This window comes from Columba livia, chromosome 1 (genome assembly GCF_036013475.1).
Source record: "Columba livia isolate bColLiv1 breed racing homer chromosome 1, bColLiv1.pat.W.v2, whole genome shotgun sequence".
Taxonomy (NCBI): Eukaryota; Metazoa; Chordata; class Aves; order Columbiformes; family Columbidae; genus Columba; species Columba livia.
Window position 1 is genome coordinate 91,362,585 of NC_088602.1, and position 18,514 is coordinate 91,381,098.

The 18,514-nt window shown below is 41.9% G+C and overlaps 1 protein-coding gene across 1 annotated transcript in view; it reads right to left on the reverse strand.

Moving 5' to 3' along the window:
• Window positions 1-219: 219 nt before the first annotated feature.
• The window catches only part of URB1 (URB1 ribosome biogenesis homolog), a 55,681-nt gene continuing 37,386 nt past the window's right edge, over window positions 220-18,514 (reverse strand). Inside the window, 15 exon segments of the mRNA XM_065066387.1 lie at window positions 220-448; window positions 450-634; window positions 1,259-1,861; window positions 3,990-4,231; window positions 5,166-5,342; window positions 6,036-6,145; window positions 6,874-7,017; window positions 7,546-7,652; window positions 8,639-8,750; window positions 9,120-9,280; window positions 13,649-13,751; window positions 14,299-14,470; window positions 16,249-16,312; window positions 16,404-16,514; window positions 18,218-18,411. Of these exon segments, the coding sequence (XP_064922459.1) occupies window positions 416-448; window positions 450-634; window positions 1,259-1,861; window positions 3,990-4,231; window positions 5,166-5,342; window positions 6,036-6,145; window positions 6,874-7,017; window positions 7,546-7,652; window positions 8,639-8,750; window positions 9,120-9,280; window positions 13,649-13,751; window positions 14,299-14,470; window positions 16,249-16,312; window positions 16,404-16,514; window positions 18,218-18,411 (2,518 nt within the window). The 3' untranslated portion in view covers window positions 220-415.

Below are 18,514 nucleotides of genomic sequence, written 5' to 3' on the forward strand. Positions count from 1 at the left end.
AAAACCTCTGACTGCTCATTCTTTGCACTGATACCACACTGTGGTGAAGTTCTGCAGTCTCTTTTCCCCATCTTATATTGGAGAGAGGACGGATTTGAACTACACGGGGACTGAAGTACAACCCAGAGGCAATGCACCAGTGACTCTTTTTTGGTTCTTCATAAAGTTAAAAATGGCTGTAATAAAAATGATATAAATAACATTCAGTGTCCCATACTGTTAAAGAAAAGGGAAATTATGGCTTTAATGTTCCACTGAGAGATGATGAATACAATTTTCCCCCTCTGAGTTTGCACACAGTAATAAAATATTGATCTTTACGACAAAACAAGTTAGATTGGTATGGAGAACAGTTCAGGAGGGTTTCATGGCTCGCAGCAATGACAGCAGAACCTATAACATTAAAGATTAAGTGTCAGTTCACTGAATTAATGCCCCGATGTAGCCAAGTAAAGGGGTTTGCAAAGAGACATAATAGTTTTTTCTCCTTGTTTATGAGTTTCCAAGTCACCATCATTTAATCCATCATCTGTACTACTGCAGATCAATTTGACATGGGTTATTAACATATCTGGTTCCTGTGCTCCAAGCCATATGTCCCCAATGTAAACAGAAGTCAGAAATACACAAACAGCTGTGGAAGAAAAATTAAGAGAAAAATCAGAACAGATACTCTATTTCCACACAGCAATACAAAACCAAACCATTTTACCTCCAGACCCACATTTTAAAATGGCTTCCTAATTATTTTCCTAGATGGAAAATCTGTGGGGGTTTTGCTCATATAAAGCTAATGACCCTTCCTACACTAACAGTAGAAAAGAGTTTCCTGTTAGCACAACCTTCTGACTTCTTTAAATAAAAAGGTCTGAAATCTGACCTGTTGTTTTTGCTATCAAATGATAACATGGAACAGTACATGGGTCAGAACCCATACCCATATGGATTCATTTGTTGCAGACTGTTTTTCCCCTTGGAATTCTACTTTTTATACCTCATTGAACTCCATTTTAATCCTAGAATGGAAAGTTCCTTCGAGGGAGTACGACTGTTGTACTGTCAGGAACCCCACCAATGTGACCCTGTTCTGTGCCACCAACCCCTGTGCCCAGACCACCAAAGACACAGCTTTAACTCTGTGATGAGCACCAACAGATACAGGGAAACTTTAGATTATTTTGAGGAATTAAAAGTAACATGGAACTACTACTATTTTGTACCATTCACACCTTGTAACATGAGCGAAAAGACTAGTTACCTTTCTTGTTCACATCCTCTTCCGTCATTGCTGACAGGCACAACTTCTTCACTAGTTCATGAAAGCTGTTGTTGGTCAGGCCCTGAGCATCCATGAGGTGAAGCATGATCGAACTGAACAGACAGAGCTCCTGACCGAGTCCCGCCACCCCACCGCTGGCCTCACAGACCCGGGTGTAAAACTTGAAGATGTTGTTTCTCAGCGTCTCATCCCTGAGCATTTCCTGCACTGCCACCGAGTGTGGCACGATGCAGTTCTGTAGCCACCGCAGAATTAACAGAACATTTTGCATATTGAGGCTGTGCTCAACCATGGACTTCAGCAGCCACTTGGTTACTACGTGAGCGGACGCGCAGGTAAGACTGACTGTTTCATCCGCAAGGTCAGCAGATTTGAGGGGCTCCCCTGGATGTCTGGTAGGCATGGCTGGGAAAACAGGCTTCCAGTGGGCAAATATGGAATTCAGATGATCCCTGCACTTCCCCAGCTCAGAGACTTTCAGGTCTGCAGCAATGTTGTCTTCTCTTTCTATCTCATTCTTTTTCCGAATGTGGTGATATGCATGAGATGAGGCTTGGAATTTGTTCTTTTCTTTAATGTTTTCTGTAAGAAGGAAAACACCATCGAAATAAACATCAGATGCTCCAAAAGATTTTCTTGGTACAAAATTATGCAGGAAAGATGAGATCTTGTGTTGTTTTAGCTGCTAAAAGGATACGTACTAGCCTCATTTAGCAGCCTAATTGAGCCTATGCAATTCAGAGCAAATGGGCTACAGGCACCTCCCACTGCCCCAAAGGCTGAAACACTTTTCTGAATTGGATCTGCCTCACTTTGAGGTGAGCAATGAGGCCACCCAGGCCCTGGCCCAAATCCCAGCAAAGCCAAGGCAGAACCTCAGGGGTCCACGAAATACAGTTTGGCCAGTATACTGAGGTATGAAGAGAGCTCAGAGGAGGGCAATGAAACTGGTGAGGGGTCTGGAGCACAAGTCTGATGAGGAGCAGCTGAGGGAACTGGGGCTGTTCAGCCTGGAGAAAAGGAGGCTGAGGAGAGACCTTATCGCTGTACACAACTACCTGAAAGGAGGTTGTAGCATGGAGGGTGTTGGTCTCTTCTCCCAAGTAGCAAGTGACAGGACAAGAGGAAATGGCCTCAAGTTGTGCCAGGGGAGGTTTAGATTGGATATTAGGAAACATTTCTTCACAGAAAGGGTTGTCAGGCATTGGAACAGGCTGCCCAGGGAAGTGGTGGAGTCACCATCCCTGGAGGTGTTTAAAAGATGTGTAGACAGGGTTCTCAGGGACATGGCTTAGTGACAATATCAGATTAACAATTGGACTTGGATGATCTTAAAGGTCCTTTCCAATCAAAATGATTCTATGATTATTTACACCACCTCAGGAGAAACACCCAGGCCGCTACTCTCTGGCAAGCGGGGGCAGAGCAGGCGCCTGCCTGTGGAAGGAAATTCGGGCACAGCTGCGCTGCTGCTGAACCGCACAGGCTGAAGCAGCGGCATCCGCCTCCCTCCAGCACAGCCTGTCCTGGCCGAGCGTCTGGCTGCTGAGGTGCCACCAGCCATGGGCACGTGAATTCCTCACACCCCACGGGAAGACACAGGTAGCCAAACTTTTGAGGCAGGGCTGCCCTCTGTGAGATGCTGCCCGTGCCCCGGGGAGCAGCGCGGCTCCCAAACAGCAACAGCGCTTCACCAGCCCGAAAAACGCATCTTCTGTCAGTCTCCTTTCAAGGAGTCACTGAGAAAATCATCAGAAATATTGGTTATGTTGCACTCTGCAGCTTAAGAGGAACTAAATGCATTTCAGTATTTTCTCCTCGTGGGCCATGGGGACAACTCCTGAAATGTAACCTCAGAAACAAAATTTCAGATAAGAATCCGTTTTTGTAACTGCTTTATAAGCTCCTGAGGCTTGGAGCAACAGATTTTTTAAAGCCACATATACCATAAGCTACAAATGTCATTAATAACACTCTAAAAACCCTCAGAAAGGCACTAAAAGGGTGTGAAAAACTTTAGAAAAACTAAAGCCTTTATAGCATCCCTTAAATACAGTGGTACTTCAGTCATTGGTTTAACTGATACAGAACATTTAAAGAAACTTATGGAAATTTTAATGTGTACCAAGAGCAGCAGTTGTATTTGCAGGAAACCAGTGTTGTTTAATGCCTCCCACTACAAAGTTCCTTGTATAGTTTATTCACAGAAATAATGAGAGAAGTCATACTAGTCCAAATGTATTTCTGTTTTCTTCCAGCACTGATGACAACAAGAAAAAAATAACTGTTTCATTTTCACTTACTTTACTGATAGTATTTACTCATATTTGCCTTTCAGATCCCTCATCCACACTCAGAATGATTCAGATCTTTGAGCACAAAGCCTCCAGGCACCATCTCTTTAAAGATTTCATTTAAGAACATGATTTTTCAAAGCTTGACACTAGATCTGCAACTAAGTTTCATTTTAAAGATCTTTCCCTTTTCAAAACTGTGTTTCTCCAAAGCTTCCAGAATTGTGTTAAAGTTAGAAATCACTACAACGAAGCCCTGAAAAACAGATTTCTGTTTCCGTTCCTCCTCCCCCAGGCTCTATCAGATGGTCTGGCAAAAGTCATTAATACGACTTCCTATGAGGGCTGCCTCACTTGTTTGGTTAGCTTCTAACAGCCTCAACAATATCACCTTTCCAAAATATTTTAGTACTTACTCAGCAATTCTTTGATCTGGTATTTCTGAGCAAGAGCCTGCACATCCTCTTGCAATTGCAGGTCTTTTTCGATGAGGCTCCACTTATGCAGCAGCAGCAGGATCTCTTTATTGGAGAGAACACTCTCATTCACAGTGAACCGGTTCATTTCTTTGAAGGCCTCAACAACTATAGCACGATATTCCAGCACAGAATTGAGTGTACTGAAAAACTGAGCCAGTTTGTCTAGATCTAAATTAGTCCTACGGAAAGAAAACAAAAGTGTCATGTATTTTTCTGCATGCTAATTAATAAAATTAGTACAGGGTTTTCTCCTTACAGCTTCTTCCTACAGTTTTCCCATGCATTTCTCTAGACACATACTTTGATTTCTCAGGATTCCAGTAATAAATAGTTTCATTCCCACTGAATCGCCAGTACTTTGCTCCACTAGTGTTTGGCATAATAGACCATTAAACACGTAGTCTTTGCCCTCCTGCCTGTAAATACTAAAGGCAGATGGCACACAAGGAAGAGGACAGTGGTCTGGAGCTTTACCCACACTTCTTCATTTTGCACAATTTTCCAAAATTTTGAGGAAATGACCACAACTTCTCCAGGCTGTGGCAATACTTGTGTGCACGAGGAGCTGCAGGTGCTCTTATGAACCCAGACAGAACTGGTTACCCATTTGCTTTCTACTCCCCCTGCTGCAACTGCTGTGCTTACACAGGTGAAGAGACTGACCCCTTCTTAACCTTGTCATGCAGAACTTTGCACCATTTCTCCTCGTACAGTTTGCAAGCTGCGGTACAGACACAAAGCCTAAACCTTCAGCAAGTGTGAAAGATCCTTGCAGCAAACAGCACCATTAACTGCAGGCTTCAATCCAGCAGGAAAAAGGTAAAACACAGCAGCTTAAAAATGGCCAGTAATTAAGGATGTAGAACGTGATAGTAACTGTGCATCAGCTGTTACTTTATTCCCCATGTATTTAAACAGCTAAACCTCCCTGTCAAAGAAATCTCATCAAAATTCACAACATTCAAACTGAAGCAGGGGGGACAGACACATTGAACTACTAGACATCAAGAAATTCTGCTCGCCTTAATAAATTTCAAACTGGACAGAGGATGAGATGCAAACTGACTAAAAGTAAAAAAAAAAAAAAAAACAAAAACAAAAATAGGGTCTTACCGAATGTGTTTGATTAATGCAATCAAAACATACAGAAATTCATTTACAAGCTGGATTGGAAGAAACTTCCTGTTCTCCTTGGACTGATTCCTGTTTTCTCTCTTGTCTCCTAAATTTGTTAGCCACAGAGTATGGAGTAAGGAAATAACCTTATTTAGCATCTTGTTTTCCAGAAACCTGAAAAACAGAAAGAAAGAGGAAGCAAACACCCATCTGAAAAGCAGATCCTAACCAGGAGCCAGTCCATCCCCTAGAGGGGACCATATTCTAGCGTACTTTTGGAGCCATGCGTGGCAATAGGTGCATCTCAGCCAGGACCCCGTCAGGGCATGAGAACGTGCTCCTTTGAAGCTGCAGCCTCACCGAGGTCCTGGTTACTGCCCTCCCTCCTCTGCCATGATGTAAGTGGGGAAAACATCATCATGTATCACAGCCCCTGCAGGAGACTAGTGATTTCTGACTTGCATCTTCCATTGCACAGCTCTGCCAAATGTTCCACTACATTGCAACCACTGCCACCATTTCTTTAGAGCAGCTCCTGCTCAAGACAGCTCAGTTCCTCATGGTTCTCAGACTTTAGGTAACAACAGCGATGCTTACAGCACAACACCAGGAGCTGTGTTTACTTTGTTATTCTAAGCTGTGTGGAGAAGATGAAACCAAGGTGAAAGCATCTCAGTTTTGTCTTTAGAAACACAAGGGAACACTTCAGAGTTTGCCAGGTTCTGCAAGTGTGCCCTAAGTACCCAACATCACAAGCCCTGAAAGGCCACCTCCATATCTGTCACCCTTGTTTTCATACTCAGTTGTGTAATTAGTCTACCATGGAGGGTAAAATTCTTCCCATTTCACTAGCATTTCCCTAGTTACCTTTCCTCTAAGATGTGCAGTATCCAGGTTAAGAGGCTGTGATCTTGTATCAGCTCATAGGCAGCTCTGGTGACATGGGCAGCATTTTGTAATATGTCCAGAATACGATTCTGAAGCAGAAAATATAATTTGTTCTTTTACAAAATTTGTCAAGATCTAATTATTAATCTTTCAGAAGGATATAATCAGCAGTCTGACTGGTATATGGGATCTGATGAACAATCTGATCAAACACCACATGTTCTTAGACACCCCAGGGAAGAAAAGACATTCTCTTTTCAAGGCTTCATACATACAGACGCTGCTCTTATAAAGTCTTAAGGTAGCAAGACAATCTTCTCTTTTTGGCCAAGATTTTGATACCTAACTGACATACTCTTAACCAATCAGATTTCTCAGGGTGGATGCTTACAAACACAGAAGCTTCCAGCATGTGAGTTTTCTTCCTGCTAAAGCACTGTAGAGATAATATGCTGGTTAGGGAATAAACAGACCTAATACAGTGAAGGCCCTGATCATATAAGGAATACTGCGGTATCTGTAATAATTTCCACAAAGCAGTAGAAATAAGGCTAGAGCCAGACCACCAGCTGATGAAACTGAGTAAGGTCCCATGATGGCAGGGACCTATTCCAATTTTAGTAGGACAAGGATGTGACACTGATTTAGACATAAGCAAATATTTTCCCCCTCCACACATATTCAAATTCAACAAGGAACAGATTTTCAAGAGGGCTAAGTAAGAGTCAATCACTCCTTTCTGCTTTGTATTTGTTTAAGATCTCCAAACCATGCAAACTTTTGTGCTTTTAGGTTTGTTTTGTTTTTAAATTCTTACCTGGGAGCCCTCATCACACAAAGGACTGTTGAAAAAGGAAAGAATGACCTGGAAAATCCTCTGGAAGTCATAAAGCTCGTAGCAATGTTTATCACGCAACCCTTCTCCAAGAAATCTGAGAATCCATTCACGTTCTATTTTGTACTAGAAGCCATAAGAAAAATATCAGCATCAGACACATGAAAATAATGCCTGCTCATAAGAGCACAAAAACCCAGGTTCCCTGGGAGTGCCAGCACACTGCTCAACAGCTTTTTCTGGACTTTTCAGTTTTCATCCCTATCAAATTTAATCAATAATATCCATCAGGAACAGTTAGTCTGCAGCTCAGATACGCACTGATAATGGAACTTTAAAAGTTGCTGTTTCTAAAATACCTCTATTGATCTCAACATTAATAATCTAAACTCAAATACGAATGTAAGCTAGCTAGGGCAGAACATTGTTGTGCTTACAGAGCATGCACAGCACAACTCATTTCATTATGTGTTACTAGTAAAAAAAGAAAACAAAGAAACTCAGAAATAATACTTCTAATTCAAACATCAATCAAACAAACAAAAAGATGCCTCTAATTCATCACCTGTGGACGAATAAGATTTCATTGCATTTTTATAGCTTTGTTCTATTATTTTCTGAAGAACTAGTGGATCCCTAAGATGGGATTCTCACCTCGAAATCAAAACTGTAGAAAAGCTGGAAAAACGCTGGTACTTTCCTCAGGTCCAAATACTGGTGTGACAGAAGGAATCTGTTTATCTTCATATACATGTGCTCCTCTGTGAAGAGAAACAATGGTTATTGTGAAGGAGGACAATGTTCACAATAGACAACCACGCAGAAAAATAAATGGAACTTGTATTTTCCAGAGTTTCAGCTAGTTGTCAGAATAGTACCTTAATTACAGAAGGAGGCCACCTGCTCTAAGGCTGATTACATTGTTGGCCGTCCCTCCTCTTCGCCAAAATGAAAAGTTCATTCAGAGTGCACACAGAGCAGGTGAGAAGAAGAACATTCAATGATTCAATGTGTGTCTGATTTCAGCAAATCCAATGCTGCTTCATTGACAAAACAAGTATCTGTGGCAAAGTGAGAGGCAAATCTCTCCACATTTCAAGCCTAACACTTCACTGTTAGGGTTAGGCAATCATCAATTTTAACCGATAGACCAGACACATTGCCCAAGATCAGCAGATCAGGTTGTCTAGAGGGACTGTACGGTCTCCATCCTTGGAGGTTTTTTAGGGTCAGACTAGAGGTCTGCAGGTTTTCTAGGATAAAGCCCTGAGCAAAGTGGCCTGCCCACATAGCTGGCCCTACTTGGGGCAGAGGGTTTAGCTAGAATCCCCAAAAGGTCCCTTCCAACCTGAACTACTCTCTGATGCTATGATTCTTCTTTGCAACAGTGACTTACATTGATTCAGTGTCTAGGGACAAAAGGACAACCTACTCTGATTCGCTGAACAGAACTTGCACACATATCTAGTTCTACTGATCCAGTCCTCTACCCACCTCCACCAAAATGAGGAGGGAGTGGCTTCATCCCTAATGGATCAGACCAGTTTTGTACACAATCAAAATTTCCCACTTCTCCAGTAAGGCGGTCTACACAAGCACTGGAAGTTCTTTGAAATGCAGGAAAGCAGGCTTCATGGCTCCTACCGGTGTCACGGCTACCTCCACCTCCAGGATCCATCATTACTCCAAGCACAGTGGCTCTCTCCTGTTTAACACCCAGGAGTTCCACACACAGTAGGTTACATACCTGGCTTCAGAATCTGCTGTGCCACACGAGCAACGTAGAGGGCCAAAGAGAAGGTAAATCTGAGGTTCGGCTGCCTGATTCCATTTTGCACAGAATCCAAAAGATACAGCAACTGCAGCAAAAGAGCCCAGGGGAGAAAAGCTTGATCCATAACCCAAACAAATACAGCAGGAGACCATGAATACATAAATAAGCTTTTAGGGTGTTTCACAGGCCATAAATCAAACAGAAATCCCACCAGGATTTCCACTCCTGCAAATAAAATTCCTAGAAAATTTCCAGAACACCTTTTTCTGCCCACTGATTATAACAGGAGGAAACACAAAGAATAGAAAAAAACCAACAGAACAGAGGATTAAAAGCTGCTTTTAGCTCTCTCACCATGTACATATAGACAGATGAGTAAAGAGATGACTTTCCTTCAAGTGTCCATGATGTAAAACGTCTAAGTTGGCAAACTATCAACCAAGCCCAGTCTTACCTGACTCTTCTCTCGAAAGCGAGCTCCTTCCAGATGAGAACGAAAGGAAGCCAGGACAAAATACGCAGCTGCTCTCATGTTGGAATCATAGCTGCTAAGGGCAGCTACTGTTAGACCCAGGGCATTGACTTCGACAAACTTGTGACACGCCACTACACACTCTGTAGGAAGAGGGAGAAAAAGAAAAAGGGAAAGAAAAACACCCAGTGCATTATAGTGACATGTCACAGAGTATATAACAGCACTATAATCCTTAACAAAACTTCAATTCATAAGCACCAACTTCTAGATCTACCCCTACGAACTATTAGTTCACTGCATGCTGAAGGCTCCTTCAGCTAACAAAGGCATTCTGCCAATCACTCTGAACAGGAATTCTTTACCTGAGTTGAAACTAATGTGGTTAGTTTCATTTATGTGAGAGAGAGACGACTCTGCCTGCTAGACCGTGCTGAGTTAGGAGTAAATTCTGTAAAGACATCACGTAACTCACTGTTTCAGGAAAGTTAAGCACAAAGAAGAACAAGAGGGAAAATTCTCCTTAAAACATTTTCTGGGTACTTGATGTGTCTGTGTCTGAAAGAAAGATCAGCATCACCAATGAAAAGCCCGTCTGCACTACAGAGCTTCTGTTAGAGAAAGGACAGGAGAATAATAAATACATAAATAAGCCATTAGCCACACCAGCTGTTACTGTGCAGGCATGAGCGATTCTGCTGGCAAGGCATGTTCCAAGCAAAGCACTCAACTGTGCCCTTCTGGGACAAACAAAATCCTGCCAGGAACACTAACCAGAAAACACACCCTTGAATCTAACATTTATCTTCCATAGCGTTTTGCCATCAACTGGGATTTAGTTTCTTATTTAAGGGCTGTGTGTTTTGAAGAGCTTGTGCCATTTCTACCCACTGATGGCTAGAAATGACTTGATGTAAAACCTCTACAATATTTCCTGTGCTATTTCTATTCCATTCACCAGTATCAGAAAGCAATAGCACCTCAGTCGTGTTTTACCAGCTAAAAATGCAAACGTATTGTGGTTCCGAGTTTAACAACAACATTCACATTTTCTTGTAATTCACACTCAAGGTCAAAAGGAAGTTTCTGAGAAACAAGTGTTCCTATTTAAGAAGAGGCTTTATTCTTACTGACAAGTACCTATATTTAGTCCACTGATTTCCTCCCCCACCACCACCCACACACAACTAAAATATATATATATATATTTTTATATATATATATATTTATATATATTTATGTGAAAATCACAGATTATTTGTGTCCCCGCAGCAGCAGCTGGGCTCTTTCTCTCATCATTTCCTCAGCTGCCACAACTCCTACTTCAAAATCTCGTGCCTGGCAGTTTCACATCCAGCTCTGCTAGTTATGGGCCAGGCAACGGCAACGTCTCCACCTCCCAGCACTGCCCCAAACCTGCCCACTGGTACCTGACCAATGCAAAGGCATTGCTGAATTGCAATGACAGGTATTTTCGGTGAGCTGTTTTACAAGTTGTTTCAATACCAGCAATTACTGTGCACATCGCTACACCACTCCTCACCAAAACACATCAAATTTAACTGGCATACTGGAAAACACCTCAGCCATCCTCCTAGTGCGTGAAAAGATACCTCAGTTGTTATCGTGAGATACCTCTCGCAACACCAGAGCTTGTGCAGATACAGCTCTATCCTCCTCCGCTTCCAGGCACTGGGCGAGGCCCAGTGAAAACCATGAGAGGAGCAGCAACAACAGGGCAGGAGAAAGAGAGAGCCCAGAGGGACACCAAATCTATGCCTTCTGTTGCCTCCTGCCTGGGGCAAAGCAGCTCCACACTTCCCACTCCTCAGGCAAGATGCAAAGGTGCAAGGTAAGCACTCAGAAATGGATGCTTTCTGTTGAAGCCCAAGTGAACACGCAAAGATGATCTAAAGCTCGTCTGTGTGCAGAGGATTCTCCATCACTCACGGACATCTCACAGAGAGCCCTAGCCCGTACAACAACCCCTCTTCAGTACAGGATCAAATATGTGTGGTGTGCCCTTTCCCAGCAAGCCGCCACATGGCTCTCCTTCAGACCGCAGTTCTTCAGAACTACTAATGTACATGAACTAGACAGACAAAGTGCAAAATTTTATGGGGTCATAACACATAGTGAAATGCAAGGTCCTCACTTCGGCAGTAAAGTGCATGCTGGTCACAGAAAGATTTATTTGGAAAACTTTATTTCACTGAAAACACGCAGTGGAAATATTTTCCATCAAGCTGACCTTGGAGAGTGCATTCAACAACTAACATAAAATAACAAGCTATTATTAAAAAAAAGTTAATTCCAAATCTGACATACAGTTTGTTTAAAGTACCTTGAGAACCATGATGGAAAAGCTTTCCACAAGATGCTTATCAGAGCTGAAGTTAGACAGAACTTGCTATCTGCCCAACTCCAGACGTACTTTTTACTCAGTGAGCATTAAAGACTGTGCAACAAGTCTATGCTTATAAATTCAGCAGTTATATAACATCTGTGCACAGGGCACTGCGCAGCCAGTACAAAGAGCAAATAAATAAAGAGGAACTGGGAATTCCAAGAGCAGCTGACATGGTTTAGGAGCACCATGGGACTTGAACTCATAAATCACTTGGGCCGTTTAAAAATGCTCCTCTTAGGACACAGACTCTCACTTGGCATGGAGCAGTTACGAGACCTACTTTTCCCCTCTCCAGTTTCAGAGTCAGTCCATGTCAGGAGACACGCTGCCTCAACAGCTCCTCAAGAACACCATGTGCCATCACTCCCCCAGCCCCACTGCTTCCCACACAAGCAGCTGTCCCTGCTGGCTGACCAACAGCCACCAAATCCCTCCTGCCAGTGAAGTTGGTGCCCTCCAGGTGGTGGGTGACAATGACAGGTGCTTTTTCCAACTACTACACCCAGGTTCAAAAGACACTGGCTGTCTATGCTCTTAATCAACAACAAGGCCAAAGACCCAGCATTAACTGGATTGTCTAAGATACATCCTACTGCAAAGTGCCAAATAATTCTGGTACCTTTTTCCCCTCAGTAGACTAAGAGACAGTTCTTTTTACTGCTGTCAAAATTATACAGGGTGGTTTACAACTGTAGTTAAGTATAGGCTAAGAACACACAAACCAGGTACTGTACTATAAGGGTCTAGGTGAACAAAGGAGGACTGTAAGTATGATTTCACTGAAAGACAGTTATCAGCCTGACAATTGCTTCTGATATTATTGTTGTGGAAAGCCAAATCCAGCTGTAACTACACAGTGGTTAATCATAACACACAAAGAATGCTGGTTAGGAAACTCCTTATGATACTTGTCTCACTTTGATCTTTAAGGGCTCTCTAAATAGCATGCCTGGGAAGTAAACCAGGGTCACGTCAAACAAGAGAAGTGAGTCTAAACAACTAGTTTTCAAGCACCATGCAGATCTCATAACACTTTCCAACAATTGTGAGCACAGGCCTATTCATGACGTGCAGTGGCCCCATGCAACTCTGTCCAATGGAAAATGAGTTGGGTGAAGTTTCCTTGTACTAAAACCACAGCCTGTAACAGGCCAAATCCCCAGTCGATTCAGGCACAGAAATCAACACCCTTACAGAGATTCTCTCTGGTCAGGAAACAACTTCCCCAGAAATGGTGGGTTCTGGTTTATGCCCAGAGAACTCCTCCAGCATTGCAGGGCACGTTTTCTGACCTGTCCTACCTCTGCCCAGCTCCCACTGACAGCAGAGACGAAAGGAGCCGGTTACTGTTCCCAAAAACTCAGCCACAAGCAGCCCCAGATCAGAGCAGTCCTGTCAGCTGCAGGTGGGGCACTGTGTGTAGCAGCAGAAGGCACCATCCCTCCCATGCCTGTCTTGCTGTGACACCATAGCTGATGCAGAATACCGTTCTACACATTCATCAGAAAAAATACAACCTTCCAGTGGGGAATATTCTCTACTGATCCCTCTTATGCTATTTTATAACGACATTGTGCTGGTTTTCATGCTATACAGAATGCTGTTCAACAGATCAGACTACATAAATCTGTGTCTACTTTGTCTCTTCCACGCTGTTTCCAGTCTCAGTTTAAAAACTTCTCTTCATCTTAAGCAGAACAGTCCCTCTACAAAGGGTTAATCCACTATGTTTAAAAGGGCTATGAGGGAGCACCTAGCCTTCTAGACAAGAGCAACTCAGCAGGAATGCCTATCTGCTGGCACATTGCTCTATTTCAAATAGCCAAATCTTACTAGATGCAGTGCATTATTTGGAAAAGTGCTTTAAAAAAAAACCCAACAAACTTTAATGCCAATTATGCCTTGTTAATTTTTAAGTTGTTCTGAAAATTATAATGCAATGGAGTAGGTGGTTAAGTGATGTATGTTCATTCTCTCCAAAGCCAGGAACAAATTTCTTTGTAGTATTAGCTCTTAGATCGAAAATAACAGAGCTACAGAGGAAGCCATGCAGCTCCCACAGCAGAATAAAATTACATTAAATATCAAACATTCACTTTACCTGGTCTGGTCAATTCACTAAAGAGCTGAAGTAGAAAACAAGGATCATAGAAGTCATCAAGGCTCTTGACACTTTCATCTCTATACAGTGACTTTTGTTCCTCCTGAAATGAAATCAAAACCAGTATTTGTAAGGAGTAACACCAATTTCCAGCTTGGTTTCAAACTTCCTTGACCACCTCATCCAATTATAAAGTAGCTGATACTAAACTCCGCAAAATATAATGCAACACAGGGTGAGATGTGCTTGTGTTTTAAACTGGCTTTCAGTACCAGGGTTCTGAAACTATTCTCCCTAAGTAAATCAAACAGGTCTAAAAGCATGCTAGCAGACTGTGTGAAAGAAGACCCCATCATCAGTGGATTCTTGGACAGTCAAATTTAACAACTATTTAAAAGTTAAATGTTGGTCTCACTTATACATGGCAACCTTTGCAATGCTGCACAATTACACCTGCAGACAAGATGTTGTCCGTCTACTGCAACTCATTTGAGAAGTGCTCCTAAATAGTTCATTCCAGCCCTTCCATGAATTTAAATTACTTTCCTGATGTAAACAAATGCATTACATGAATGCAAAAAAGAAAATACTGAAGTGAAAGGCTCTTTTTCTGTATCAAAAGGATAATTCAGCAGTCTGAACCAAAGCACCTCTGGTGACAGAAGACGGCGATGTTGGGGGAAAGACAGAATTGTCTTCATCATCTTTTCTCGATCTAGCAGACACAAAATCTCCTCCATGCTTGGCTGCTGCCAAAGTGACTTCCCCAGACTCTTGCACGTTTTGTGATGCTCCACAGCTGCTGGACCCCATAGCAGGATTCTTAAACATCATTAAAAGTAAAGGCATTAGTCAACAGACTGCTAACACTGAGTGAAAGGCAATTACAGAGGATATAAATTAGTATTTAAATTTTCCTCCACTTGTACTTATCCCGTGGGAACTTGAAACTAGAACTCGTTTCCCTAGCAACACCTTCTTCATCCATCCAAAAGCTTTTCAAACTCAGTCTGAGGGTGTCTCATTAACTATTTCCTACTCCAAGTCAGAACTTACCTTCCCAGAAAAAAAGCACTTTTAAAAAATTTAAACTATAAATGCAGGTAAGTATGACAGCAGCTGCATGAAGAGACAAGTGATCAAGACCTGGTCAGACAAGGCTGTCTCAAATGCAATTGATATTTGAAACCAGCATCACAGTGGTTCAGTAAAACATAAATCCTCACTCTTCTCCTCCAAGTTGCTCCTTAGACACCACTTACTTTGCTATTGTGCTTTAAGTGCTACTGATATTGTCATTTATTACATAGGTACTGTCAGTGAGGCAGCTGGAGGGATGGTGTTAGGCTTCTTATCCTCCAGAACCTGAAGACTCTCATTTGTAACACAAGTGGGGTTCTGCTGGGTTGCACGTACAGCTCTTTTCCTGAATGTTCTCTGTAGTCACTCAAACTCTTCAGTGCTGGGATCAAGTCTAGCCAAAATATCGAGCTACCAGTTCACGTCAGGGTACAGTATGAAATTGTTTCTCCTTTAAAAAAGCTATAAAAGTTTTGGGACCTAACTGCTTCTGAAATGAGTCTCCTCCTCACATAACACCCTCCCATTCACCAATGCTTTCAGTAAAGACTTATACAGGATCCAGCTAGTGTCAGAGTCCAGGCTTCTAGAAGCCACTTCAGCTCCTTGCTAACAAGAACCTTCATCTTCTGTCCTCCTTCACAGGCTACAAGGATTATCTGTATTCTCAGACTAAGCTAAGGGAGGTTCTTTGAACTCAGAGTCCAGTCCTGCTGCAACTGGTTGTGCTGGTACTCTTGCACTGCTGTTAATAGTTATGCTCCTGCCTCAAAGACAGAAAAATGCATTTGAGCAAGGCAGACCAAAACCATCAGTGCATGTAAGAACTAACAGCAACAGACTTCCCTGTGGATTGCTTGGGTACAGGGCCTGAAAAGAAACTGACTATTCTATACAACACATGGTTATCTCTTCTGAAGCATGTAGATGTATTGCAAGGTTCACTATAAGGACGGCTACAGTTCAGACTGATGAAAAACAAGGAAAACATTGATATCATGTTAGTACCCCCAAACTAACAATATACATGTAATACAAGCGGTTATACTCTCAATCCTCCACTGGTATATTCTTTTTCAGCAAAGCACCAGAGACGAATATTCCACATACAGGGGTAAGATCACTGAAAAGGGCCAGCAAGGGCTGTGCTGAGTAGCAAATCCTGTATGCCAAGGGAAAAGGGAAGGGGAATGATTTCTACACTAGCAAGTTTTGCTTTGGCCTTCATCTGTGATGACATCCCTATAGTGGATTCTTCTCTATCTCTCAGAGAGTGTGGCACTACTGAAACGGGACAGGCCCTCACCCAACCCACAGATACTCCAAACTTCAGGAAACACATGACAATTTTGTTAAGAATAGGAAATACGTAGGAAAAATGTTTCCAAAAGCAACATTCACCTCTAGGTTTGACCTTGCTCACTGTTTATCTCAGTTAAAAATAGGACCCTGGAAAAATGGCAACTGTGAGACTGCTTATTTCCATGTAGTTACTCGAAAAGGAAAGGTGGTTGGCTTACCTGGAATTAATAAGACTTTGATTATTCTTCTCATATAACTGAAGCAGTAGCAGTATCTTCTGATCTAAAAACCAAGATGAAACGCAAAGTCAGTCACATATGAGGATGAAAACCAGGTCTAGTAGGAAGTACCTTACCCAGACTAACGCACTTACCCACAGCACTCAGCGTAGCCCCGTAGGCACCCAGCAACACAGCAAGGTGACTGCTCTCACACAGAGAAGGGCTGAGTTTCACAACTGTCAGCAGTATATCTACCAAGGCCTCTGAAATAAACACACAGCTTGAGCTTTGCTGCTCTCTCAGATAGTGTGCATATAAATACTCCCCCACACACATACCCTCTCTAAATAGATGTACATACAGTACTGTACATTTTAGATCTCTATAAATACCAGAAACCATCTCCTTGACTGCACTAAAGGACAATTACGATGTACTTCAGCCAAGTGGAATAATATTTTTGAAGAAATTAAAACACTGTTTCTAAGCTGGACACACTAATGTTATCATGAGCTGGGGTATAGAAGGTGGCACACTACCCCACAGAAACTTTCAACGTGTACATATCTGCTCTCCGGTTAAAAAGTGCTATACCCTATCCTACCATACCACAGCTCCCTCCTCTCCTAAGTAGGCATATTAAATTAGCTCAGGACTTGCAGAGACTAAAGTCAGACATCCCAACAGCTTCTCTGAGCTACTCAAGAAGTTACAGCAAGAACTTGTTAATTCACACCCCGGCTGCAGTTACCTATCAAAGTGCATTTAAACAGGGGTCATCACTGCAGGATCCAATTAGTTAGCCAGCTACAGGAACACTTTTCCGGGGCGCACAAAAATGATCTACCTTTGTTTTATAACTAGCTGAGAAACAGATCGAATAAGTGATCGGGTTGCCCAAAGGCAAATAGGGTATCTGTGGCAATTCAAGACCTGAATCCAGATTTCTTCACTCCCAGTATCTGAAAAGGCATGGGCTTTTTCCCCTAGTATCTACAGGAATATAAAATATATATCAAGACAAAACAGATCATAAAGACAACAGCCTGAATGAATGCATTCTTGACACTAGGTTTCTGAATTACTGAAGTTAGTCTCAAACAATCCATCTTGCTCTACAGAAATACATGCAAAAGGTAAAACACAGGCAATATGCAGAAAAATCTATCACTTGTTTTTAAATTCACTAGATTTGTGACTTCACAAGAGCTTCTTGCTCTTTTCAGGCAATTTAAAACTTCAAAGTTTGTTTACATGTTGCTAACTGATCTACACAAAATTTGTTATCAACATGCTGCCCTGAGAATTTCCTCCCCTTTTTTTGTATGGCTCCTTCAACCCCTGAATCTCAAAGCCCTGTACAGTGGGAAAAACCTGAGGTCTATGCAGATTTAATGATTAGTTCAAGGTCAAGTACTTTAGTTGGCAGAGATGAAGAAACAAAGCCAATCCTACACGTAAACTATCACCCAATTTATATCACTCATGGAAGGATATTCCTCATGGAAGTTCGCAATAACAAATATACATTGATGAAATCATCAGTTTTGATACAACCTGCAAAATTAACTTCTGAATCAAGCTACTGTCAAATGATGGCCTCTGTCACACGTTTCTAACAGAACCTATATGCCCTTCAGTGACCCTACACTAGCAACCTCACAGAAATTGAAAGAATCAATTCAGTGTTTCAACAAAGTTAAAAAACAAATAAAAACCCCAAACTCACTTTTTCAGTAGTTTCAGGAAAAAAAAAAAAAGTGTTTAAAACCAGCAGCCATAAAATGAATACAACATTTGGATCTAAGTAAAGGTAAAATTTAGAAATAAATGCTAATATTCTGGAATTGTTTAATAGCTCTGCAAGTATACGTAGGTGGATAGGTTACTGCATGGATAGAATATAATACGAGAAAGACAAGATTACTAAATATAGTTAAAGGGAAGCAGTAGAAAAAAAAATAACCTCTTGTCGCAACATTTGTGCCATCTTCTTCTCTTGACCTCAGTATGGCTGACAAAAATAGAGAGTGCTGCGTGACCATCATATGAAGTTTGGAGAGCTTGACTAATCTCTGACTAAGTGAGGATTCTTTCTTGTATAATAACTGAATAGCAATGTTCAGGACTTTCAAAAATGCTTCCTCTCTGTAGCGGTACCTTTGGAAGAAAGGATCACAGAAAATTCAGACCCAACCAAAAGGAAAGCTGCTTAAAAAAAAATCTGTTTAAGACATGAGAACTTTGCAAAGAAAGCAAATTT